Here is a 27,780-nt window from a genome sequence, read left to right as displayed (position 1 = left end):
GAATATTCAACTGCCCTATTAATCAGAAGGATTTCAAAATCACTGTTAAGTCACGATATGCACAGAAATGTTGTTTCTAAATAACAAACCAAGCCACTTGTCGTGGTTTATACCTTTACTCTCAGGGAGGCAGAGGCAAGCAGATCAATGTAATTTCCAGTGAGACCCTGACTCACAAACAAACATCAAACAGATAAAGAACAAAATATCTTACCTGAGCAATGTTATCTATGTTGCTGAATCCCACACACTTCTGCCCTCTCTGAGGGTCACAGCAGTGTTTGTTTTGTTTCCACTGTGGCGGCGAGTGTGCACGAGACTGTGGAGTATTTGGCAGGTTGAGCTGCATCATCACCATTCCTCCACCAGGGGGCTGCTGTGGCAGGGCTGGAAATCAGGACAATTGGTACACTGAAATCACTGTGTTTGGGGAACTAATCGTTATTTTAGGAAATACACTAGGAAAACAGCATTAACTTCACATTTCTGGATTAGTTTTTTACAACTATGTATGCAAGTCAGATCTGAGCTCTAGTGCAACCTGATCCATACAAGTGGTGTAAGCTTAAAAGTGGTATTGCTTACCTAGAACCCAGCTCTCAAGACACTGAGGCAGGATTACTCCTGGGTTAGCCTGGTCTGTGTAGTGAGAACTTACTTCAAACAAACAAAACCCCAAACTTTCAAGAAACAAAAAACTTCAAAAAAATAAAAAAGTCAAAACAAAACAAAAATCAGCAATCCTATAGACTAAACATGTAAAAGGACTTAGTAGAGAACAACTCAACATATATACTTTGTAAATACCCCTAATTTTAAAAACAGATGTTTTTCAAATAAAAGCAAATTTTGTGAAAGTATTTTTACCAAAAATAAGGGGAAGGCTGGTCATTATGGTGTAAATTAATTCCGTAAGAGGCATACAGATTGCTGTGAGTTTAAGGCCAGCATGGTCTACATGGAGAGTTCTAGGACAGCCAGGGCTACACGGAGAGAGCTGATCTCAAAAACCCAACCCATCCTATCCAGAAAGGCAAAGAGGATGGACATCAGAAGAAGGAAAAAAGAGGGAACAAGTCAGGAGCCTGACACAGAGGACCTCTGAAAGGCTCTGCCCTGCAGACTATCAAAGCAGATGCTGAGACTTATGGGCAACCTTTGGGCAGAGTGCAGGGAATCTTAGGAAAGAAGTGGGAAACAGTAAGATCTGGAGAGGACAAGAACTCCACAAGGAGAACAACAGAACCAAAAAATCTGAGCACAGGGGTCTTTTCTGAGATTGATACTCCAACCAAGGACCATGCATGGAGATAACCTAAGACCCCTGCACAGATGTAGCCCATGGCAGTACAGTACCCAAGTGGGTTCCATTGTAATAGGAACAGGGACTGTCTCTGACATGAACTGATTGGCCTGCTCTTTGATCACATCCCCCTGAGGGGGGAGCAGCATTACCAGGCCACAGAAGAAGACAATGTAGCCACTCCTGATGAGACCTAATTGACTAGGATCAGAAGGAAGGAAAAGAAGACCTCTCCTATCAGTGGACTTGGGGAGGGGCATGCTTGCAGAGGGTGGAGGAAGGGAGGGATTGGGACAGGAGGAGGGAGGAAACCACAGGGGGGATACAAAGTGAATAAAGTGTAATTAATAAAGAATTAAAAAAAAAAACCCAACCCAACCCAACCCAACCCAACAACAAAACAAAACAAAAATAAGATGAAATGTTACACTTGTTCATTTGAATTAGCTGAGAAAATATGGCCCAAGGGGGTCAAAAAGCCCAATTTTAGTACTTAGAAAAAGTCTACCTCAGAAAATTATTCCACCTCTTTTAGTTTGCTTTCCCACTTGAAAAAGGAGGCTAAGTAGGACTGATAGGCTGACTTTATAAAAGCTCATTATTAAGCTGGACATACTGCTCAGTGGGTAAGGAAGGGTGCCTGCCACCAAGCTGGATGACCTGAATTTGATCTCTAGGACCTACAGAGGAGAAGAGAACAATTTCTGAAAGCTGTCCTTTGATCTTCACATGTGCAAGCCCAATAAACACCCTGATAATTTGTGCAGTAAAGACAAGTAAACAGGGTATCTTATCTCTCTTGTGTACATATTACTGCAACAGCATTTACTAATGTTCATTGTGTGCGTGTATGCATGCACACATGAGCGTAAGTGCACGTGAGTCATGGTGGATGTGAAGAGACAGGACAATTTTGCAAGAATTTTTTTTAGCTTTCCACCTTGTTGAGTTAGGGTCTCCAGCTATGCTGTCTCCTCCAAGCTTCATGGTCCTTGACCTTCCCACGGGTTCTATCTGTGCCCTTCATAGAAACACTGGGATTACACGTGTGTCACTATATCCAGCAGTTTTTTATTTTTTATTTTTGTGGGTATATGGCAAGCATGGTGGACCCTTCAAAATGAGACAGGGTCCCATTTTAAAGCCCTGCCTGGCTTCGAATTCACAGAGGTCTGCCTGCCTCTGCTTCCAGGGTACTGTATTAAAAATGTATACAACCATACTTTGTGTTTAAAAACAAAAACAAACAAAAAACTTAGTGCTCCATGGATCAAGCCTGGCTCGTCAGGCTTAGGTGGCTAACCCTGTACCCACTGAGTCATATCCTGGGTCCCATTTTTAGTAGTAAGTATGTACTTTAACTTACATCAAGAACATTACGCTGTTTGAGACAGGATCTGTGCCCTTGTCTTCAGGACCTTAGTTGGCACTGCAGTAATCCTAATGGTGGTTCCAGTTCCCTACATATAGAACCAGCCTGACTGGGCAGGATGTCTCAAAGGTCTCCTCAGCCTCTGCTGAAAGTGGCCCAGGCCAGATACAACCAAGTTAGTCATTTACTGACAGTCACTTATTGTTTATCTGTCAACAAATCACTAGAGGAAAATATAGTATAATGCTAAAGATTTGTACTTTAAGATCATATAGAAGCAGAGAGCAGCATAAAAGCTTTTCAAAGACCTGGAGAAACATTTGACAGAGAGAGGATCTGGAAGACAGGCATTCTTAGCAAAAGAAAAAAACAGTAAAACAAGTACTTCTGATCTAAAAAGTTTAATACTCAGCACTCACGAGGTTGAGATAGGAAAATAGCCTTGAATTTGTGTCCAGCCTTATGTAGAGTGAGTTGTAGGGTAATTTGGCTACACAGAGAGAGACTCATTCTCAAATGGGGGTAAAAAGAAAAGAAAAATGCAGTTGTAATAAGAAATAAAGTTCTCCATAATTTAGCACCCATGTGTAACTGGGAGGTTTGCTAGCAAGGGAGGAGGAAAAAAAAGTCCATTTTGAGTTGTCTTTTTTTTTTTTTTTGCTTGTTTGTTTTTTGTTTAAGATTTATTTTTATACTGTGTGTGTGGATGTATGTGTTGTATGTATGTGCACCACATATGTGCAGGACAAGAGAAGAGAACAGATCCCTTAGAACTGGAGTTATATCCAGATGTTAGTCACCCTATGGGTGCTAGAAACAGAATCAGGGTCCTCTGGAAGAAGAGACAGTGCTCTTAATTGGTGAGGTGTTTGGTTTTGTTTTTTCTATGAGGTTTTTTTAATTCAAAGAATGACATGAAGATATTTCTGTTTCAGGAAAATAACTATGTAATAATTTTTTGTTGTTGTTGGGGAATAGATGAAAATAAGGAAATAAACAAAATAACTTAAGAGATTATTGCAAATACATGAAAAGAAGATGAAAATCAGCACAGTGAGAAGGAAAGAAGCCTGTGGTGTAAGGAAACAGGACTGTGAGGATGAAGGGAGCCATGGCACGGGAAAGTCATGATTCTAAGACCTTTGGGTTGCACTGATCACCAGACTGAGGCTGTGGCAGAAATGTAAAAAGGGGAGGAAAATATCAAGTCAGACATGCCTTTGAACTTCTGGGTACATATGTCCAGTAGACAATTGGCTATGTGATTTTATTTCAGTAGGAGCAAGATGTACCACGTGTTAGCAAAAGGCAGTAGTTGAGGCTTTTAGCTGATTTCATTACCCAGAAAGATCTAGAGAATAATCAAACAAGGGGACTCAGGAAAGGATCCCCAAGATTACTAACCCCATAGAGGGGGAGAATGAAGGCAGAAGACTAAACCTACTATTACAAGTATTAGGAAGGAGTGAGACGTTCATGCCAACCTGACTCAGCCCAGTACACGAGGCAGCAGAGTACATGTCCACACTCCGGCAGTGGAGAGGGGTCACCTATCTGCAGGTGAATGAGCCAGGACCTTTGTGTCAGCCATCTAGGCATACCTGCACAGTGGTGGCCTTGGAGCTGTTGAGAACTGCATGGTGACGTGGTTCGAGGAAACTGAACTTGTTCTGACCCTGGATGTTGTAAGTAACCGACCGCAGAGCTACAGGGTAAAAACCAAACACAGGAAACAGCACAATGAGATGCAGACGACCAAAGAGTCCTTGAAATACACATTCTTCCAACTTATTTAAATGGACACATTTTTCAAATTGGCCGGCAGGAGTCAGACCTAATTTAACTCTTCTCTGAATTGTGATCACTCAGTAAAAACCACTTTATGTTCACAGCACTGACCAAGACGCTGAAAACCAATTTCCTAATCCCATCACTGACAGTTTTATAAATTATTCTGACATTTCTTTTGTAGTGTTCAAATAGTGCTTTAAAAAAGAAGCCACTAATTTATAAAATAAAAATCAGTTTATTTGGAACTCATGGAAATACAACAAAAGAAAAAGCAGATTTGAAATAGAGTGGGGAGAGGTATATGGGAAGGTTTGGAGGGAGAAAAGAAGAGATGTAGTTAAATGATAATCAACATAAATGGGTAATTTGACAATAGTTAAAGACTCCAAAAAATGTTATTTCTTGAAAAACATAGCAAGCCAGGTGGCAGTAACACACCCCTTTAAGCCCAGTGCTTGGGAGTAGTCGGCAGGCAGATCTCTGAGTTCGAAACCAGCCTGATCTAGAGTGAGATCTAGGATAGCCAGGGCTACACAGAGAAAACCTGTCTTGAAAACACATGAGCGGCTGCGGGTGGGCTCATTCACTCTTGCATGCACGAACGAACACACACACACACACACAATTCTGATGTATTCTAACAAAATAGGCAATTAGCTAAAAAAAACTAAGTTGCTGAAATATTTTTTAATAGCATTTAGACTCAAACTAATATGGGTTTATATTCGAAGTTTTCTTTTTTAGCAAATTCTTTCAGGCTAATGATATGAAGTTATAGAATAATAATAAACGTAAATAATCAGGGATCTAAATTTATAATATTAGCCTTTCTTTAGTCATCTCCCTATTGAGAACTTTCAATAAGTATCATTTAATAACCAACAATTTTTAAGGGTTTATTTATTTGTGTGTTTTACGTATATGGGTACTTTTGTTCTGTGTACATCTGCACACCAGACAGCATCAGACAGTTGTGAGCTGCCATGTAGGTCCTGGGAATTGAACTCAGGAGCTTCAGAAGAACAATTAAATGTTCTTAACCACTGAGCCATCCTTCCAGCCCCTAACCTAAACAATTTATTGGAATTGTCTCATATAAGTTCACTAGTTTGAACTGAACTACCCAGTGAATTAGGAATTACAAAGATACATGTCAGAAGACACAATAGATATTATTGGTCAAATCTAGAGACATGAAGGAACTCTTAAAGACACAGATAGAACTTACAAAGTATTTATAAATAATACTTTTATTACTAAGGAATAATAATAATAAAAGGTATGACATGGCATAATGGCTATATGCATCTAAAAGTCTTTAGGGATAAATATACTGAGCTGTTCATGAAGAAAATAATATGACACTGGATCTAGAGGAGGATGAACTGGAGAGCTGGTTCAGTGCTACAAAGCACTTGTTGCTTTTGCAAAGAAACTGATTCCCAGCATGGTGGCTCAAATGTCTACCCCTGCAGTCCTAGAGGATCCAATGTCTTCTTCTGAACTCCAAGGTAACAGGCACGCATGTGGTGCCCGCGCATACACTCAAGCAAACATGCACATACATAACATAACAAAATAATAAGTCTAAAGGAGACAGTAAAGCTCTACAGGAGGGGCAGAAGCAGAGGTTTAGCTAGAAATACAACAGTCACTGTAAGTGTTACATGTGAACACATGGGGTTCTGTATGTGCGTGTTTACATTTACATGTTTAAAAGTGCCCGAACATAGGGGACGATAACAGTGTGTAGCATTTTCAAAGCTTTGTGTTCAATTCCTGGCAACATACACACAGATTTATATACAACTCAGGCTCCTGATTCATTAATAATAACAATTAGCTTTACTGCCTAAGTGGTAGTAAGCCAGCAGTTCATTAGATGGAAAGAGACAGGAACTAAAGTGAGGGTTAATAAAGTGACTTGAGAGGTTGGAAAATGGCTCAGAGGAATAGAATGTGTCCTGTGTGCACTTCCTCCCTCTCTCACAACTTACTTTGCTATTATGCCCAGAACATATTATACAAGTGATTGACCTCTAGAAATAATATAGAAAAAGCAACCGTCTAGAGAATTTTTCAGTTTTCCTTGGCCCACAGAGACAGACCCTCACCTGATCGTGTTCACATGCTCATGGCCTACTCATCATGAGGTCCCTTGACCTCCATACAAGTGTTGTGGCACTTGTACGCCCACACTATGCCCTCCCCCACGTAATAAATAAGAAGTTATACCTATTAAAGAAGAAATGAGATGTCCTGAAAAGACAGTAATTTAGCAGTGAAAAGAAAATTTTTCTTTTATTCATACAATTAATTGTAATCTTTATACACTTATTCTGTTATTGCTACACAAATCACACTGCAACTGCCACTGCAGCTATGTTAGAGCACATTATTTTTCTCATAAAAAATATTCGTGGCAAAAAAAATTTAACATAAAACCTACCTTAACACTTAACTTACTTTCCTTTCCCTTTACTATTTATTTACTCACTTATCTATCGATATTTGCATCTATCTATCTATCTATCTATCTATCTATCTATCTATCTATCTATCTACTACCTACCTATGTATATTTGCGATTACCTACCTACCCCTATAACCACCTACTGACCTACTCATCCACCTACTTGCCCACCCACGCACCTACCTGCCCACCCATCATCCATCTACTCGCTCATCCATCCATTCATCCATCTATATTTAAGACAGGGTCTCCCTCTGTAGCCCAGACTGACCTAGAACCATGTAGCCCAGGCTGGCCTATTATTCAGAGCTCTACCCACCTCTGCTTCCCCAGTGCTGAGATCAAAGGTGTGAGGCCACATGACTGGCATCTTTAGGATCTCACTATGCAGCCCTGGCTGGCCTGAAACTTACAGAAATCTGTCTGACTCTGCCTCCCGCCTCTTAAGCGTTATCTACACATTTATTTATTTATTTATTTATTTCTGCAGTGCTGATCGCAAACCCAGGGCCCTGCACATGCTTGGCATATGACTTGCAACTGAGTGTTATCCCTAACAACTTAACATTTTTAAAAGATTTATTTACTCTTTAATGTGTATTAATTGTTTGTCTGAATGTGTGCATATGCACTATGTGTGTGGTCAGAAGAGGGCTTCAGATTCCCCAGAACTAGAGTTATAGATAGTTGTGAACAACCTTATGGGTGCTGAAAACCCCATCCAGGTCCTCCACAAGAGCGACTGAGCCAGCTCTCCAGCCCCAACTCCAACATTATAAAGTTTATAATACGGTACAATGTTGCTCAGATCTCAAGACTATACTCACCTGGCACACCTGAGAATTTATGCCTCACTTACTTTTTATTCCTTTTTAGGGAAGTGTTCAGGAACTCACCTTTTAGTAACAACAAAGGTATAACTGCACCAAACACTATAAACCAGATCAACAGATGCTATCACCAACAATTACATTAAGGAAGTTTGAGGAAAAACAAATAGAAAACAAAACTGGAAGCTTAGGAGTTATAAATAGAGTTCAAGGAAGGCAGAAGGAGTAGGGCCAAAGGGCACACTTGGGGGTTACTACAATACAGAAAAGAGGTCCAGAAGACTGGGCAGAAGGCGAAGGGAAAAGGCTTAAAATTGGCTTTATCATTATTTCATAAAGATTCTGTAATACAAAGCATTTTCAAAGAATTCTAAAATAAAGGTTTCTATGTACATTAGGCTGTCCTTGAGATTACAGATCAGAGAAGATATATACTATGTTTTTGAGTTTTAAGTTACGAATAGGAAAGTGAAGGGTAAAGTGGCAAAAAAAATCCCTTAAAACCAGTGAATTGAACAATACTTCTAAGGACAAACATATTAGCAGCAGTCAGTCAGAAAGGGTTCAGAAATGTCCCAAAAGGTGGGAGAAGCCCAGCAAAGGTACCCTAGCGGCTGTAACAGGAAGTACATTAGGAAATAATATGCCATTTCCAGGCCTTTAATCCCAATACTTGGGAGGCAAAGGCGAACGGATCTCGGATTTTGAAGCAAGTCTGATAGGGAGTTCCAGGCCAGCCAGGACTACATAGTGAGACCCTTACTTATTTTTTAAAGGTTTATTTTATTCGTGTGTATGCCAGCTGGAGTTACAAGCAATTGTTAGCTGTAAGAAGTAGATGCTGAGGACCAAACTCAGGTCCTCTAGAAGAGCTGAGATGTTTTTCCAGCTCTTATTCTTATTTTTGATTATGTGTAGGTATGGGTATTTGCATGAGGGTAAGTACACATGAGTCCAAGTGTCCGTGGCGTCAGAGGCATCAGTTCCCCTGAAACTGGAGTCACAGAATGTTGTGAGCCTCAAGTACTCTTTAACTGCTGAGCCATCTCTCCATGCTGCATTTTTACACTGCATTTTCAAAGATTTTAAATTCACATAAATTTCTATTTCTAATTTCTTTATCTCAAAGGTGCTGGGATGATTAGCTTATACAAGTGTTTAAAGAGTAGTAGAAAAGGGGCTTGAGAATGGCTCAGCAGTTCGGAGCACAGCTGCTCTTGCGGAAGACCCACGTTCAGTTCCTAGCACTCATGCCGGGTTCATAACATCTGTAACTTCAATTCCAGGGGATCCAAGGCCCTCTTCTGGCCTCCCTGAGCACTGCACACATGTGGTATACTTCCATACATGCAGAAAAACACATAAAGTAAAAAAAAAAAAAGAATCTTAAAAATATTGACTAGCACACCTTTTTTGTTTTATAAGAGAACATGGTTTCTGTAATTTAGTTAAGCGAAGTCCGTCGGTAACTCCTGGTGCTGCAGCACACCATGTTCCCAGAACAGTGGGAGCCAGGAGTAGGGTGTGCAGTCACACTTACCTTCCGCTGCTTTGCTGGCCAGGTGCAACCACACTGTAGTAGACCGGCATTCCTGTTGTGGGCAGAGATCCTTGATTAGACTGATGAGGGAACACAACAGGCTGTTGGTAAGTCTGATGGGCGATTCCTTGAGAACCTTGAGGCAGTGAAACCTAAAATTGCAAAAAACAGATTTTCTAACCCCGAAGATGTTCACGTCAAGATCCTGTAAACCGGTGCAGCATTAGCAGTCAACAAGCTCATGCAGCACCGTCACAGTACTCTATGTGCCCTCGGGCTAGCTGCTGCTTTTGACTGACTCTTAGGAATCATAAGATAGAGTAAGTGCATTCAATTTTGAAAAACATGATTTATCCATTAAGGTTATTTTAAAAAAGAAGTGCAGACCTCTTCAAGGTTCAAACAGTCTCAAAACAATTTCTCAGCCTCTACCGATTAACATAAACATAGCGAAGGCTGAAACCTTTCACAAAAACCCAGACACAAAGGCTGCACTTTACATATGACTACAGCTGAACAAAAGGATGATCACGTGACAAGGAAGAGACATCTAACTCATCTCAGGCAAAGGTGACTAGGGCTCAGGGAAAATGTCAGCAAAAGCTGTGGTGCCTCAGCTGTCCAGAAGAGGCACCATCTCCTCACTGTACTAGCTATGAAACTCGGGGCAAATGACGTAACTGCTCTCAGGTCCCTCAGTTCCATATCAGAAAAGCTGGACAGGTGTCTCCAGCAGTGGCAGGGAGACACTGACCTGATTTGAGACAGAACATCTAAAGGAGTTAGCACAGCAAGCATCTGGAAAGTTAATTTTCAAACGCGAAACTGAATGGTCTTGCTAGATCTGAACACTCTACTGCAGTTCCCCGGTTTCTAAATCAGGAACCACACAGGCATCATGAGGTTTCCTGGTTTATAAATGTACCATAACATTAGAGTGGGCTATAGTGTTTTCCGTAAATAAACGTAACATATAAACCTATGACGGTGATGATGGGACCAGCGATAGTCATAGTGAACACTACTGAGCACTTACTGGCAGGTTTCAAATGCTTTGTCTGTTATCTCATAGAACATCCCAACAACCCAGAAAACTACTTCATAAATTCTTGGGAATTTTGGGTTGCTTTTGAATTTTTTGTTGCTATTTATGTCTTATTTGAGACAGGGTCCTGTATTTTAACTGGTCTTAAATTTGCTTTGCAGACCAGGCTGGCCTGAAACTTGCTGAAATCCTTCTGCCTCTGCCTCTAAAGGACTGAACTATAGGGGTGTGCAACTCTGACTGGCAACATCCCTGTTTTATAGATAAGTTGATTGGAATTAAGTAATTTCTCTAAAGGTGTATTGCATACTAACCTCGTCAGTACTACACAGTGAAACCCAGCTTTAAAAAAGTTAATTAACTCTAAGTCTTATTTATCTAACGTATTTCTGAAAAGCAACCTGCAACCAGTCATCTCAAAATACAAAGTAATCTCTTAATTACTTTCCCTCTGGTGCATTTATTCCAAATTTAAAACAAAACAAAGCAAAATAATGGGTCTGATTTATCCATTTTGTAAAATATGACACAATTCAGTCTTTTTGTTTACTGAGAAGGAATATAGTTTTCTGAGATTGTTTCCAATTGTGTAGGTTAAAGTGAAAAATGACAAAGCTTTACCTAGCGGACTAAACAATTAACTAAGTTTCTGTATCTGTGAAAGAATCAGGCCTGACCCCCAACTCCAAAAGCCACCAGAAGCCACCAGTCCCAGAACTAGGCCATAGGTCACCAAGTCCAAGAAGAAGACAATGGAGTCCGCTACCCAAGGAACATCCTGGAGAAAACCCAGTAATATTTAACCATCATCTCTAGCAACGGCCAATCAGTGAATACCTGGAATTTACCCAGGTGCTCTTTACAATAGAATGAGTAAAACAATTATGGTTTGGCTTTTCCCTCTGGGCAAATAATTTCCTCCCGGAACTCAGTATTTGCTAAATACCAATCAATTAGACAACTGCCTAGCTGGAATTTCCCAAACTTTGCTGTAACCCTAAATATAATCCCCCTCCCCCTGAGCTCGGGCTCAACACTCAACCACTGTGTGGTGAGGGTGTAGACCCAAACTCGAGCTTGTAATAAAAAGACCCTACTGCGTTTGCATCAGAATCAGCTCCTTGGTAGTCTTTGGGTTCCATAAGACTTGGGCATTACATTTGTCCACACTTTGTATGTGTACATGTATGTACTTGTACATTGAAGACAGAGGTTGACAATGGATGAAGCCTAATCAATCCCTCTCCATCTTATATTTTTGGACACAATTTTTCACTGAACCTGAAGCTCAATAATTCCACTGTGCCAGCAAGTCCCAGGGACCCTCCTGTTTCCCTCTCCCCAGCACTGAAATCACAGGTGTGTATTCTTTATTTTGTGGGTGCTGAAGATGGACCCCAGGACCTGATAATTGCACAGGAAGCAGTATATACTAACTGAGCCATTTCTCTACTACTCAGATATATTTTTAACAAGAAAAAAAATCTGCCAGGAATGGTGGAAATGCCTTTAATCTCAGAAGATTAAAGCAGAGGCAGGCAGATCTCTGTGAGTTCCAGGCCAGCCTGGTCTACATGGCAAGTTTTAGGATAGTCAGAGCTACATACTTAGACCTGGTTTCAAGAAACAAAACAAAACAATAAAATCTGAATTCCAATAGAGAGAGTAGAGGATGCTGCTTAGGAATGTATGGCTTCAACCTCCCCTATCAGTGGACTTGGAGAGGGGCATGGGAGGAGCTGAGGGAGGGAGGGTAACATTGGGAGGAATTGAGGGAGGGGGTTATAATTCAAACTGTAATTAATATAAAAAATAAAAATTAAAAAAAAGAATGTGTGGCTTCAGAACACACAGCGTGTATTTCAGATGAAAGTTTCTTTTACTCATCTACCTAAAATGGTAGAAACACGACAAAGGACGCTTCTATTCAGATGGCCACAACACTTCCTCTAACCATTCACCCAGTGTTAGGGTTCCTCATGAGAACTTGGAAAAAAATGGATGCTATGGTACAAGCTTAATGCTTCAATCCTCAGAACTACCAAAACCCCAAAAAACAGCAATTATTTTCAACATCCAGCTCCATTTAAAAATCACTGTACTGAGCCAGGTGTGGTGGTGTGGGACTTTAATCCCAGCACTTGGGGGGTGGGGGGGCAGGGGAGGCAGAGGCAGGTGGATCTCTGTGAGTTCAAGGCCAGCTGGTCTACAAAGGGAGTCCAGTACAGCCAAGACTACACAGAGAAACCCTGTCTCGAAAGAAGAAGAACAACAACAACACTACACTGATGGGACGGTGGCGCGCATCTTTAATCCTAGCTCAGGAGGTCGGCACAGCTCTATAAATTTGAGGCCAGCCTGGTTTACAGAGGGAGCTCCAGGGCAGCCAGAGCAACACAGAGAAACTGTGACTTAGAAAAAGCAAAACAAAACAAAGAAACGAGGCTATCAAAGCTATAGTTATTTAAAATGACATTTCTCTCAGCAGACTTTGAGTTCATAAAAACCAAGAGCTGATCTCCACTACCCGCATCTTCAGCAGCAGCACAGACTGAGCTGCTTGATGCTCTGGATTAGATAGTAAAACCAGAGCCCTGTAGAAGGCCAGTGATTATAGCTTGGTGCCAACCCTGCCTGTCTCGGTATGGGGAAGTTTATGTGACTAGGTCAAGAATGCATGCTACTGTAGGAGACACAGAGAACATCAGGGAGAGGAAAAGACATGAAACGTCTTTTCATGGTATGTTTCCTTCTTGCAATTCCTGTGTATTATCAATAGGCTCCAAAGCTAGACACTCCTGCCTACTCTCCCTTGACACGCTCACACTGCACATATGACTGCTTGCACCCTTCCCCATCCTCTGAATGGCTGTACAATTCATTTATACCTAGATTTTCCTTTTAAAAATAGCTGAAGGTTATTTTAAAACAGGATTTTTGTGTGTCATTCTGGCTAGCCTGGAACTATATAGATCAGGCTGGCCTTGAACTCACAGAGATCCACCCCTGCCTACTGATGAGTGCACCACAGAGCCTACTAGTTGAAGATTTCTAACTTCCAGTCCAAGCCTTTCACATGCTCACTGCTTCATCTGTGATCTCTCTGCTACTAGTCTGTATAACAAGATCACCAATTTGTTTACCTATGTTTAGACAGAATCTATTTACAGTTTCTTGTCACAATAAGTTTAATTTTTTTTTTCTATTTGAATGAAAAAAACATTTCCACTTTTTTCCTAACATTGTATTCCTTGGCTAGGGAAACCATGAGGTTAATAAATCAAACCCATTTATACATCATTTGCTATACTGGTTACATTTTATGTCAGTTTGACACACAGGGAAGAGGAAAGCTCAACGGAGGAACTGTATCAGACTGGCCTGTGGGCATGGCTGTACGGCTTTTTTTTTTTTTTTTTTTTAAATAACTAACAGATGTTATTACAAACTACCTCATGCAGGCGGGCCTACGTAAGACAGATAGGCATTAAGTGTAGGAGCAAGCCACAAAGCAGCATTCCTTCATGATTTCTGCCTTAAGTTCCTGCCCTGATGGAGTCCCTTCTCTGATCAATGGCCCTGTAGCTGTAAGATGGCCCAAACCCTCCTCTCCTGGCTGCTTTTGGCCACGGTGCTTATCACTGCGGCAGACAGCGCACAGGACACTCTATGAAGGAGGAAAGAAAGCTAATTTCTGAAAGGACGTCATATCATAATAAAGATCTGTTTACTTGGGGCACACTCATCTTTCTGTTCTAGATCTACAAATTTAATTCCATGACATTTTACTTATTTCTTTGAGACAAAGTCTCACTGGGTAGCCCAGGCTGACCTGGAACTCACTATGTAGACCAGGCTGGCTTTCAATTCATAGAGGTGTGTTTATCCTTACCACTCAAGCCCTGGGGTTAAACGTGTGTAACACCATGCCTGCCTTTCCATGGCTTTCTTTGGGTTTGGTTTTAAATCAGGGTCTCACAATGTACGTATAGCTGTCCTGAACTCACTTTGTAGACCAGGCTGGCCTTGAACTCTTGAGTTCAAGGCTTGTGTCTGCTTCCTGAGCACTGGGGTTAAAGGTATGCACCATCATTAGCTTCTAAAAACATCATAACATTTGGGGCTGAAGTAAACAGCAGTCTCTCGTTTGGGAAACCGCACATAAATACATACAAATTCTACAAATATGGATTATGGTCAACGTAACTGTATTTTATTATATCTTTTTATATCAAACACTTATTTACCACTTCTATTTTCCTTTCTATTCCCCTCTCTCTCCAAAGAAGGCTTTCTAGGGACATGAACAGTATATAGTAGGACACTTGCTTATAAAGCTGTATAGCTAGAAACACAGTACCATGCAAAACTTACAGGCCAGTATCAATCCAGTTCAAGTGCTCCAAATATTAATAAAGCAATTAATAAGGCAATAAAGTGAGGGTAAATGAAGTTAATATAAGTAACAAAATTTATAGGATGTTATATTCTCTTACAAAAGCATTTCCCTAACATTAAAGAGACAGAATAGCTGAATGTGCCGGCACATGTCTGTGGAGAACCATGCATGGGCTTGAAGCCATCTCAGGTGGCACAGTGAACTCCAAGCTTGCCTAGGCTACATAGTAAGTTTCAAAACTCAAACCAAAATAAAAAATTTAAAGCAAACACACACATACAACAACAACAACAACAACAGAGAAAACACAACGTAGGCAGGCTGTCATGCAGTGCCCTGTCAGCTTAGCCTGGCTTTGAACCTACACTCTTCCTGCCTCAGCCTCTCGAGTGCTAGGATTACAGGTGTGTGGCCTTCCCACAGTTCTAGATTCAGCTGATCTGAAATAGCTCTCTAAGCGTTGAGAGAAAACATACCTGATATGATGGCACTGAAGGATAGGGAATGACCACTCCTTGGATATGAGTTCCAGTGCTGTTTGGCTGGCCTCCCATGAGGCTCTGGCTCTGGGGTGACTGAACTCCAACTATTCCTTGGTAGTTTTGCTGCTGGTTAGGCATAACTTGATAACCTGTAATGGCAAAATGAGTTAAATCTTGTTTTGAGTTTATTGTAAATAATAGTATATTTCTATCTTTTAAGCAGCTGAGTGACCTAAAATGCCAGAATTTTACTTCATCAGCAAATCTCCAAGGCTATGATAATATTTACAAGGTTTACTATGAAATAAAATTCTCAATTCTTCCCCAAATCTATTTAAAAAAAAAAAAAATATATATATATATATATATCTTCCACGGTTAAGGAGATTTACTGGGTCACAAACTTGGCTAACATGGAATAAGCACTATGCAGTTTGTATCACAGTGCTTAATAACAATTAGTCTCTGGGGATTAGGGTGCCCTAACATAATTTGTTAGGGACCCATCTAAAAGGTAAATTTATCATTCCCTAAAAAAAACCACTAAGACTTCAGGTCATAAGGAGCAAAACATGAAGGTGGCATGGATGCAGACCTAGGCACCTGTATATGCTGCGTACAATCAGTGGCCCTGCTTGGGACCAAAAGAGTATGCATGTGTAAGGAACAGGTTTTTTTACAATGGCTTCACTCTTTTTTTTTTTTTTTTTTAAAGAACTAAAGAAACAAAACTAAAAGCAACAAATCACGCTAAGACATAAATCTATTTAGGAATGTGTTAGAAACATAAATTATTCAGTCTTTTTTTTAAAGGATCATTTTCTCATATTATTAAATTGATCTGACAGAGAAACAGATCATTAAGGAGATTAAATTTAAATAGTAAGAACATTAAGTTTACTTTTATGAAGCAAACTTTTACTTAGAAGAATCTACAATTCTGAGGCTGGAGAGGTGGTTAAGAGCACTGGCTGTTCTTCCAAAGGTCCTGAGTTCATTTTCTAGCAAGACATGGTGGCTTATAACCATCTATATAAAATGAAATCTGGTGCCCTCTTCTGGCCTGCAGGCACACATGCAGGCAGAATACCATATAATTAACTAATTAATTAATTAAAAAGGAATCAACTATGCTAAGTAAGCTTTGAGTGTCAATTATATTTTGTTTCCCGAGTCTAAGTACATTTATGAATTCCAATTAGCACAAGAACAATTTCTAAACATTACCAAAAATGCTTTCACTTAAACGATGACTAAAAAACAAGTTATCATTTAGCTGTAGGGCATTGGGAAAGATTATACAAAGAATAGCAGTAAAATAGCCCGTGCAGACCTCAGCAGGTAAAGGCTCATGAGGTCATGTCCCTGACTGCACCATGTATCCTGTTAAATGAATTCTAATTCTAAGTGAGAGAAAAGATATCAAAAGCTCAGGTACTTATTGTTAGCAGGGGCATCAATGCGGCTGACTTCATAGCATTCTAATGCATTAAAAATGTCTACTCTAGATTCTCCTATGTAGACTGGTATCATGTTGCCTGCTATTCCTCATGCATTTCCTACACTGACAAAGTCTGGACATGGAGAGAAGACGACAGTGAGAGAAACATTTTGCTCTAACAGTGTTCCATTTTACTTCATCAAATGACAAACACTTTAAAATCACACACCAAATTACAAGCACTATCAACACAAATGCACTGAGACACATTTTTTTCCTTAAAAAATTAAAGACAGAAACAAAAAAGGAAACAACCATGTCATTATGTCTGAGATACCACCTTTCAAAACACACCCACACACACCCCCTTTCTTCCTTCCTGGCAGAATTCACTGTAATATAACTGAATTTTAAAAATATTTTAAATTATATAGTCATACTTCCCCCCAAAATAGCAAGTGTTCTGTATGTTGGTAAATTTTTAAGTAGTGCTGGAGAATCAAATACATTACTTTTCACATGCTGAGCATCCTACGAACCACTGAACTAAAGTCCTAGTCTAAATGTTATTCTTACAGTTTATTTAATAAGATCAAGGTTGTCTATTTAAGAAAGAAAAAAAAAAGGTATATGTGGGGAAAGCCAGTCTATACGGCAAATGTAGTTCTTTAAAAACAAAACAGAAAACAGAAGCAAAACAAACAAACAACCTTACATATACTTGCCAGGTTTTGAGATCTGTCTTGGTGGCATCTTTCCTAAAACTCTTTATGAAAAAAGTCTGACACAGACACTGTGTCACATGGTTTAATGTAGGGTCACCTGGATAGCACATTACAGAATCTGCATCACTGTATTCCCATTTCCATGTTTAGTAATTGCCACAAACAGACACACAGAACCAACACCACCATTAACCCTGGAGATAATGGTAACAGGAAATCCAAAACACTCAGCATAGTCATCACTTATAAGGAGAACTGGGATTATACTTGCCAATGGGGTGATATAAACAATGAGAATGAGACCATCTGTAAAATGCGAATCCTGAAACAATGAGATTGGAGAATGAGTAATCTTGTGAAGAAGGCGAAGAATTCTTACTGGTATGGAGGTATTAAGGTATGTGATTTGACTTGAAGAAAAAGAATATTCCAACAAGTAACTGTTTGGAATAAGGAGGGAAATAAGTTAACTATATTTGAGGAACAGAAAGTGGTCTGCAGTAGTTAGACAGAGTGTGTGGACTGAGAAGCCAAGATAAAGGTAGACCAGAATCTCAGCGAAGAAACAGTACAAGTAGAGTGGTGAAAACCAATAGGAATTTCCAGATCTCAAAGAACACCAGGTGGGCCCCCTGTAGAGCCAATTCTCTGAGTGGCGCTTTGTCTCTTGAGGGAGGAAGTGTTTATTTTGGCTCCTGGTTTCAGTTCATCATGGATGGAGGGGCCAAGGAGCAGAGAAAGAATGAGTGTGATAGCAGGCTTTCTGCTCCCTTGTCTCTGCTTCCTTTCTAAACCCCAGCCTTTGGGACAGTGCACCAGGTGCAGGCCAGGTCTTCCTTGCTTAGTGAACTGTATCTGGAAGGACCCTCCTAGGTACACAAAGAGGTGGAAGATCAAAGAGGAGGTGGGAGCACTTCACTAACTTCTTAGGTGCTTCTCTACCCAGTCAAGTTGATGATCAAGTTTAAGCTTAACTTTTTTCTCCTTACAAAATCAGAGAGGATCCAGTGTGAGAAGGATGGTATGGTCATGGACCATATTAATTTTGGATTGAAATTAATTAATCCATTCACCCCACTTACTTGACTCTACATTTTTATATTCATACTTCATTCAAAGCAGCATAAATAAACTGTGAATGTATCCTTGACCGACAGTGGATTTATTGAAAATAAGAATAACAGGCACTTTAAAAGAAAATACCTTTTTCCCTAAGATAATCTCTTGTACCAATTCTACCCACTGTCTTACAGAATACCTCCCAAACAATACTGGTAACATGAACTTGTTCTTGCTAATTCTTTCTTTCCTGGTTTGTATATAGTGTTAAAAAAGTGGAAATTATATATTACTTAAGATTAAAAAAATAAAGAAACTTAAATACCTATCATTATCCCTTCAGAAGAAAGCAATTTATATTAACTATCACTCAGCTAAAATACAGATACTCAATATTTATATTTAAAGCAATGAGGAAAAACACATTCCTAGAGTAGAAACAATTTAAAACATTCTTTTACACAAATCCAGACCTGATGTGCTAAAAAGGCCTACTTCTCAGAACTCATTGTTTAGTAAGTGCTTTCTGATGGCAACAGTTTGTTTCAATAACATTAGTTTACACAGTTAAGTGTATCTAGTCATCTTCACTAAACTGATAATCCCATAAATATAAACCCACCAGTCTGAAGTTTGTGGGTCATTCACTAAGTCTCTTCTCCAACAGCTGAGACACAAATGTCATTTAATCAGGGGGACTGGATTGATTAGGAAGACTATGAAACTGTATTTGTACCTAATATGCAAAATCTGAAACTAACTAAAAAAAAAATTACATTTATTTAAAAATGATAGTCTCCCCCCCCCCCCCGAGGTTTATTTATTTTGTGTGTATGCGTGTTTTGCTTGAATGCATGCCGAACAACATGTGGCCAAAATGCCCAAGGAGGTCAGAAGAGGGCACGAGGTCCTCCGACGCTGAGAAGTACAAATGGCTGTGAACTCCATGCGGGTACTGTGAACCGAACCCGGTTCTCTGAAAGTGTTCTTAATTATTGAGCCATCTTTCCAGTCTCTCAATAAAGTTTCTTAAGACATGATTAGGTCAGGTATGGTGGTACATGTCTTTATTCACAGCACTCAAGGGGCAGAGGCGGGTAGATCTTAGTGAGTCTGAGATCAACCTTGTCTAAAGAGTGAGTTCTAGGCTAGCCAAGGTGATACAGTGAGACCTGGTCTCCAAACAAGACAACACAACACAGCACAACGTAAAACAAAAACATACTTAGACCTCAGGTTTAACAATTAAAAGATACAAAAATAATTCAGTTACTCTCTACCATACTTTGAAAATGAGAGCATGTACCAAGAAGCAAAAAAGACTAAATATTTTAGGACAAACTATGCTATCCTTGCCTCTAGCTTAAAATTCAGTCCAAAAGTCCTATGCCTTTTCATTTAGAATATCAGTTAACTTTCGCTGCTTCAAAGCCACCCCAGGCAGTATTAGCAGCTGACGGTCATAAATTTATTAGCTGCTAGCATTGCTCTGTGCACATGAAATAACTCATTCCACATTCATAGATACAATTATTTCAGATAGACACAATTATCCTCATTTTTTTGGTGAGGAAATAAAGGCACAGAAAGATTCATACCTTAGTCCAAGGTCACAAGCCGGTCAGTGTATGGCTGGGATCTGCATGTAAGATTTCCCTTCCCCAGGGACAAGTGCTGAGGTGGAATGAGTATTACAGAAATACTCAAATAAGTAGGACCTGTGATCTCTGAGTTCTGAGACTTCTGGTTAGAGAAGATGTCTATTCTAGTTTAACATACCCAAGATTCTGGGTAAGGTTTATTTATTTATTTTTGTTGTTTGTTTTTTTGAGACAGGGTTTCTCTGTGTAGCCTTGGCTGTCCTGGACTTGATTTGTAGACCAGGCTGGCCTCAAACTCAGAGATCTGCCTGCTTCTGCCTCCTTGAGTGCTGGGCTTAAAGGCGTGTGCCATCATGCCCATCCTAATTGTAGGAAAATTCATTTTTTTTTTTTTTTTTTAAATAAGAGACTATGTAGCCCTTGCTAGCCTTATTAGATCAATTTGGCCTCTGCCCATCTTTGTGTCTTCCCAAGTGCTGGGCTTAAAGGCATGTGTCACCATGTCTGCCAAGAAAACAGAGTTATTATAAGTGAAGTGAACTAGCCAGCCAATGCACTGTTCATTTGAATTAAAGAATATTTGTGAGAACAAGTATAATTATCAAAAATAAAAATCAGAGTAGTTAGTCCAGAAAACAGCTATATGGACTCAGGAAAGTCTACCCACAGTAAAGTTTATATGACTAGCCCATGTCGTCCTCATGTTTTCCCCACTATCTTGGCATGGTTGCATATTTCAAAGCTACACTGCTGCCTCACGAATCATGAGTCTAGATTCTCAGCAGAAAACAATTAGGAGAGTGAGAGGAAGCCGAAACGTGAAAGTATCTCAAGCTGTCCACTCGCAGCTCTGTATCTCGCATCCTGAGTACTCCTCTTTCAATCAACAGTAGTGTTTTGGAGAATTCAGCTTTGTAGTTTTGCTTGAGGCTGCTTTGGCTTAAAAGAAGGACTCAGTTGCTATATTCTGGATGAGTCTATAGAAAATTTTTACAGATGCTGGCTGTCTTCTCCACAATGTCAGACTTACTCAGTGGGGCCAACCCTGCTAAAATTAGGACACCTCATAAGCAGGGAAGCCATTTTGCTTCATGTCTTGGGGGTTGTTTGAAGCAATGACTTCCCCCACCATCCACAGAGTTGCTTTCCATTCATTTTGGCATCAAGGAGAAAAACACCCCAGGTTTGAACAATATTGGTAGGAGACATCAGGAATCTTTACAATAGAACCTAAGACTATCACAGCTAAAATCATAATTTAACATAAGATCCTCTATGTAACTAAGACACAGGAGGGAAATTTTAATGGTATTAGGAGAGATAGTTGAGTTGTTTTTATTTTTGAAACCATAATGGTTTGATCCTTTATTCTTATAATTTCAAAACCCAGGAAATGGCTAACATAGTAAGTAATTTGGGATTATACTTTCTAGAGAGCAGTATATTAAAACATAACTATGGGACCTCTTGGCTCAAGTTTACTAGAATCACAAAGAAGGTTAGAAACATGGAAAGCACTAAAAACATGGTCAAGGCATAACACTGTATTTCAAACACAGATAAGAATCTTCCTGTTAAATAAATAAATAAATAAAAAGAATCTTCCTTTATTATGAAAGCCAAGTCATTAATCATTTAGTATCACATAATATTAGGCCATTAATTACGTGCATGCCTCACTTTATGTACACATGCTGAATAAAATTCACACTCTTAATTAAAAGTGTTTAAAATGCTTTAAATGTTTTTTGAACTTTTATTTAAACAAAGCAATTTTACAACATTAAAACTGTTAGAAGTGTCACCTAGGACAAGTGGCTCTGTGGTTCAAGTTCTGGTTCAAGTTCCTTATCTAATCCTTCAGACAAGAGAAAAGAGTACACAGTTTCAATAGTTTCAAAAGTATAATCTGAAGATTGTCAAGAATGAGACTGAGGATAAGGAGAAGTGGACTCCTAGAGAAAGAAAAGTACCATTGGGTTAAAAAAAAGCACTACAAGAGCATTTCCAGTATTCTGACAAAATATACTACCCCCAGTACAACATAAATTATTCTTTATCAAAAGTAGTTTAAGTATTAAAGATTTAAATTTTTAAAATAATTTTCTGTGACTTATTTAGAAATAAGCAGAAAGTTAGAAAAAAGCATGGTATCTTTTATAGAAATTTGTAGATCTGGTGGGAAAGCACGTATTTTGAAAAGCAAGCAACAACAATAGTAAGAGATTTCAAGCAGAATTAACTAACATCCAGTTATTAATATAGGCATTTTTAGTACTACCCTTCCGTGTTAGGACTACTGCTGCAATACTGCAATACTATCCCACTTCTTCCAGGACTCTGGGAGGACAACACCAGCAATTCTTCAGGTTGAGGGAACAGAGTCAATATGAACTGACGACTCAAGCACAACCCTGGAAGGGCACAAAGAATCCTCCAGTTCAACAGAGCAAAAGGAAAGTAAGTGCTCAGCAGAAACATGCTACATAGACTAAAAAGCTAGATTTACTTTATCATAGGTGACCCGAACTGGTATTTGTGTTAAGAGAAAGCATCCTTCAAAACAAATAAGCCATAATAGGGTAATAAGGCAAATTGAAGAAATGCTTCGTCAGCATCGCCACTACCAGGAATCTAAGTTTATTTTCCTTACCAGGATTAATGTTTCTCTCCAGATAGAACTTGTATAAAAGAAGCACTATGAAGGAAGTCAACCTTTGAAAGGCCATTTTGCTGAATCTAAAGTATATTTGAACTAGATGTTGATATGGCAAGTTAGAAGAATCTGAACTTTGTAAACCAGGCATGTCTTCTGTTTGGTACTATTTGGTGTACAGGCAAGTTCAACCAAAGCCAGCCCTCATCTGTACTTGGGAAAGAGACAGTTGCTACCCAGCCTCACTAGTCTTTCTCCTCTACCAATCTCTCACTTCAACAAAAAGTGCAGCAAAAACCAATCTGAATAAAACCAGCCACACAAAAGTTACAGCTCTTAGTTATTTAAATAACTACTCTAAACAACTCAAGAAAACCTGTAAGTACTTACCAAATACATTTGCTCCATTTTTCAGTGGCAGCAGATTAATGGAGAGGGGAAATGGAAATAGGTGGAGTTGTACTTAATATACAAATTCTGAGTCTATGCTGCTCATGCAATACTAAGAAATACAGAATCAACAAAAAACTCAGTAAAATTAGGGTCACCACCAAATAATAAGAATGTTCCTATTGTATGGGTCAAAAATTGTCAATAGAGGAAGGATTGGTTTTGTTTTTATAGTGCCTGTGGGACATAACTGGGTTTCTTGTCAATATAATTTGCCTCTGCTCACCAGTAGTGTAGACTCTTCCTCTCCTTTTACATTCTACTTACTTTTAGATACATGTAGCATGTGCGGTGCTGAAGAGAAAGCCCAGGGCTTCATGCATGCCAGGCAAGCGCCCTACCAAGTTACATTTCCAGCTCCCCTCAATCCCTAGGTGTTTTCAAGTCTGTGGCCTGCGATGATGCTAATATTCTGTATACCATAAATCCTGTTCATTCGAAATTGTTCCTTACACAGCACAGCTTACCAGCATGCTATCAGAGCCTGCTGGTAACGAACATTAATGTATAATCAATTAAGACTGAACATACAATTCACTGATAATTCTTTGAATTTACCATCTGGCTATAAAACTAAAATCGTATTCAGTTTCATAATTATTTTGCTTCTCATAGGCATACAATAGTAACAGTTTTGGGAAAAATTGAATTATGTATCTTGGTAAGGACTCAAGCTGCTTAAAATGCATATGGGTATTTTTGGTTCATTTGGTCCATATTTTAATGAATAATTATGCCCCTAAGAAGTTGTATAACGATAGGGAAAGAGACCTCTACTAAAGAGACCTCTACATATTCAAACTGAATATGCCATCCAAATATGCTTTGTGAAAGAAATAAAAGCTATAGCTCTTTTGAATTTCTTGAATTTTTAAAAGATAAATTGTATGAAGCCAAGGCTGTCATTTAAATTCAAATCCTTATTTCTGAGTAAAATTAAAGATTAAAAGGCAATTACAGGTAATGTAAAATATAAACAAATATTAGTACCTTAATAAGCAAAAAAAGGAAAAAAAGGCAAAAAGCAGTAAAAAACCTGAGTAAAAAGAAGCCAGGAAGCAGCTGAAAAAGAGACCGGTTCACTGTGAGAAATGTAAACCTCTCAGACAGTGCTACGGCCCCGAATCCAACAGCTCAGGAACAAGGCCAATTATTGTGAAATATAACCACATATGGTGAAGCTGCAAACTTTTCAAGAGTCTAAGAACGAAAGCAGCCATGTATCAAAGAGCCAGGGCCTACAAACCTGAAGTCTTTGCTATAGTTACTACCTGTGGGTCCATTTCTTTAAACTCCTTAGAGTGTGTGCATTATGCTGAATAGTATCCAACATGTACTTTTTATCCTAAGGGTTAAAACAATAAATTTCTAGTATTGCAATTGGCAAGCAATAGATTTTTTTTAAATAGCTGCCTGAATGACTGCGGTTTTTAAGACACTAAGCTATTTTAAGTTAATTCTGATGTTCACCTTTCTAAACCAGAAATGACTCAAATGAGACACAGAATCTTACAATTTTTGAGTCCACAGAGGCTAGACAATACAATAATGCATCCCAATTTTGTAAGTGAGCAAACTGAAAGCCCCAGGCTTTAACATAACTAGCACTAGTTAAAAATGATCGCGGGGGCTGGAGCGATGGCTCAGTTAAGAGCACTGGCTGTTCCTGCTGGCTTCAATTCCCAGCACTCACTGTCTGCATTTCTATCTCAGGGTGAATACCCTTTCCTGGCCTCCTTAGGCACTGCACGGATATAACAGACAGACATGAAGGCAAAACACCCACACATGTAAAAATAAAAAAAAAAAAAGAATAAATAAATGAAGTTTATAAACAGAAGAACAGAAGGCCGTGGGCCTTCAGGACGTTGATTTACAGTCAGCTGTCCTTTCACAGTATGTACTGTAGTCAGGGTGTCCGTCAGTGTCTTTTGACATGTGCTGACTTAATCTTATTTTGAATGCCCACAGTAATTTCACAGTCACAACAGAAGAGAAGGGCTTTCACTTCCCCATGCTAGTAATGCTCCATTTGGGCTCCCACAGTATTTGGAGTTTAACTGACAAAGAGAGCGATACATTGGCATAGATATGGTCAGAACACTAAAGTTTGTCTGAAAAAAGTTTTCCAATTATTTTTTTCCACAAAGAGGAAAATAACAGAAAATCCTTTATTTTTTTTGTGCACACTCTATGTGATCTCATAGATCTTGACCCAGTTGAGTTTGGTAATTTAGGGGAAATGTTCTTTAAATTTGTATATAAGCATTTAAGCATTAGTGGTGCCATGCTAAAGAAAATTTGCTGCAATTTTTCATTATTTGGCTGAATGATTAGTTTCATTCTTTCATGAAATCAAAGAATGTAACAATCTTTGTGAGCTCTTTTAGGGTACATAAGTGCGGTTGACAAGAACCAAAAAATAAATGATAGGTAAAACTTACATTTAAATCAGCTGTTATGATGAAATATAAGGAAATAAGAAATATATTAAGAGAAAAGATGTAAACTATGTTTATATATGAATATTGGGGCAAAAATCAGTAAACTGAACAACAACAACAACAAAAACAGAAATAGAAATTGCCTAATCTTCTGGTTCATTGTTCTTATATTAGGAATCAGATATAAAGCCTACCTATAAAAAAATAAGCAAATAGAGATTTAAGATCATAACTTTGTTAAGAAGAATTCAAATTCACACCAGCTCTATGAGAAGGCTAATACAATTAGCAACATATTGCTGCTTCTGGCTGCTGAAGAGTTCCTTAAAGGTAATGTTTCTATTACACTTACAGGTATAACAAAAGTACCTGTCATTTCTGGTATTATTATTTGATTATTATTTATGATTCAAACAGAATGAGGTGTAACTAACTTAGACTATATATTACTAGGATGATACAGAAATAAATGAAAGAATAAGCTCTCAGCACAGTGATTTATTATGACTGACACCTAGGAGTCAGACAATGTCAGAAACTTTCAATGAAGGACAGGCTGCCCTTTTCTGCATGGTGCAGTCTAGATGCAGTTTACTGTTCTCTTTCATATTAACTAACAGCACAAAACCCACAATTAAACTATCAGAAGTGATAAACACCTTTCTACCACATACAAATGATGCCTATTCGGCATTTTAATTTTTTATTTACTGCAAATTTATGTGTAGAAATGCAAATGAACTAGTACTTCAGTCCCAACCTGTGATTAAGTTTTTATTTTATAAATTGATTATGGTAAGGAAATAAATTTTACCACAGAAAGACAAAACTAAAAGCTTTCATAAATACACAGCAAAGGACCTTTGCTGCCTTATTAACAGAGTTTGCTAACACAGAAAGTCACATAAAAGGTATTTAAATGAATGGCATGAGGATCAATTTACTTTTTTCTATTAATTTTTTTTTTAGATTGTTTTATGTGTATGAGTGTTTTCAGAGTCTTCATGTGCCTGGTGCCTGAGGTCAGATGAGAGCTGTACCCCTTGGAGCTGCAGCTGCAGAGGGTTGAGAGCCACCAGGGGGTGCTGCGAATTGAACCTGGGTTTTCTGTAAGAGCAGCAAGTGCTCCTAACTTGTAAACTCTCTCTCCAGCACTTAATTTACATTTTATGAAATTAGGAAGCCATCAGGTAGGGCTGTCGCTGGGCAGAAAAGGCCTGCCTAGCACAGACAAAGCCCTGAATTCCATGTCCAGAGCCACAGGGGGAAAACATAAGACCTGATGTGGTTTGTTTTTATTTAATTTTGGAAGGTAAAAGAAAAAAAAAAAAAAAAACAACAGATATAAACAATACAAGAAGTCAATTATTTTCAGGCCCAAGAAAACACAAAAGAGTGATTTCTTTACTACTATTCTTTAATTTTGACATGGGGTGCTGCTATATAGCCCTAAGCTTAGCCTATAGTGTACTGACATTATAGGTATATATCACTGGTCCCAGCTAAAATATCATTTTAATTAGAATAAAGTAACTGTGAATGTGACATTAAATGAGTAATATTATAATCAGTGTTCTTAAGGATAAACAACTTTAAAAATGTTTCAAGTTGTCATTTAATAAATTAATTAAAAAGTTAACATTTAATATCGTAAGATGTGTGCACGTAAAGAGGGGGAGAGGTTACATGACACGGCACAACACGTATGTGGAAGACAGAGGACTACTCTGCAGAGTTGCTTCTTTCCCTCCCTACCTTTACATAGGTTATAGGCTGTCAGGCTTGCCGTAGTGAGCACCTTCACCTGCTGAGCCACCTCACCAGCCAGGAACAACTTTTGATGTCCTTTGAGCTTAAAATATACAGTTTGTATCGTTTGACATGGGCTGTATTACTAAGCTTCAGGCAAATCTGACATTAAAAGGAGTCATATTTGAGACAGAACAAACTATAGCTAAATCAGATGATGCCCAAAATCCTTTAGAAAAACACTCATCACACATATAATGTAGGGCTGGTGCCCACAAAAATGAGCCTGCATACTAAGAACAAGAAAACTTCCCGGTGTAACAGGTTAAGGACAGAGAAGTTTTGGTGCACTAATTGTAACTCTTATCTGCAATGGGGAAGCTGGTGAGTGCGCCAGCAAAAGCAGCAAGAAGGGCCAGC

At 38.9% G+C, this 27,780-nt stretch overlaps 1 protein-coding gene across 9 annotated transcripts in view; it reads right to left on the bottom strand.

Moving 5' to 3' along the window:
• Positions 1 to 27,780, bottom strand: part of R3hdm1 (R3H domain containing 1) — a 135,362-nt gene that overhangs the window by 11,799 nt on the left and 95,783 nt on the right. For all 9 annotated transcript variants that reach the window (XM_055602170.1, XM_055602167.1, XM_055602173.1 and 6 more), the window contains 4 exons: positions 15,230 to 15,384; positions 9,310 to 9,461; positions 4,277 to 4,380; positions 215 to 387 (listed from right to left, as the gene is read on the bottom strand). In XM_055602170.1, the coding sequence (XP_055458145.1) occupies positions 215 to 387; positions 4,277 to 4,380; positions 9,310 to 9,461; positions 15,230 to 15,384 (584 nt within the window). The remainder of the gene's footprint in view (positions 1 to 214; positions 388 to 4,276; positions 4,381 to 9,309; positions 9,462 to 15,229; positions 15,385 to 27,780) is intronic.

The sequence above is a fragment of the Psammomys obesus genome, unplaced genomic scaffold, assembly GCF_907164565.1.
Source record: "Psammomys obesus unplaced genomic scaffold, mPsaObe1.curated_primary_1811, whole genome shotgun sequence".
In the NCBI taxonomy this organism is placed as follows: Eukaryota; Metazoa; Chordata; class Mammalia; order Rodentia; family Muridae; genus Psammomys; species Psammomys obesus.
The sequence above is the reverse complement of the archived record's forward strand: the minus strand, read 5'-3'. Positions and strand labels throughout refer to the sequence as shown.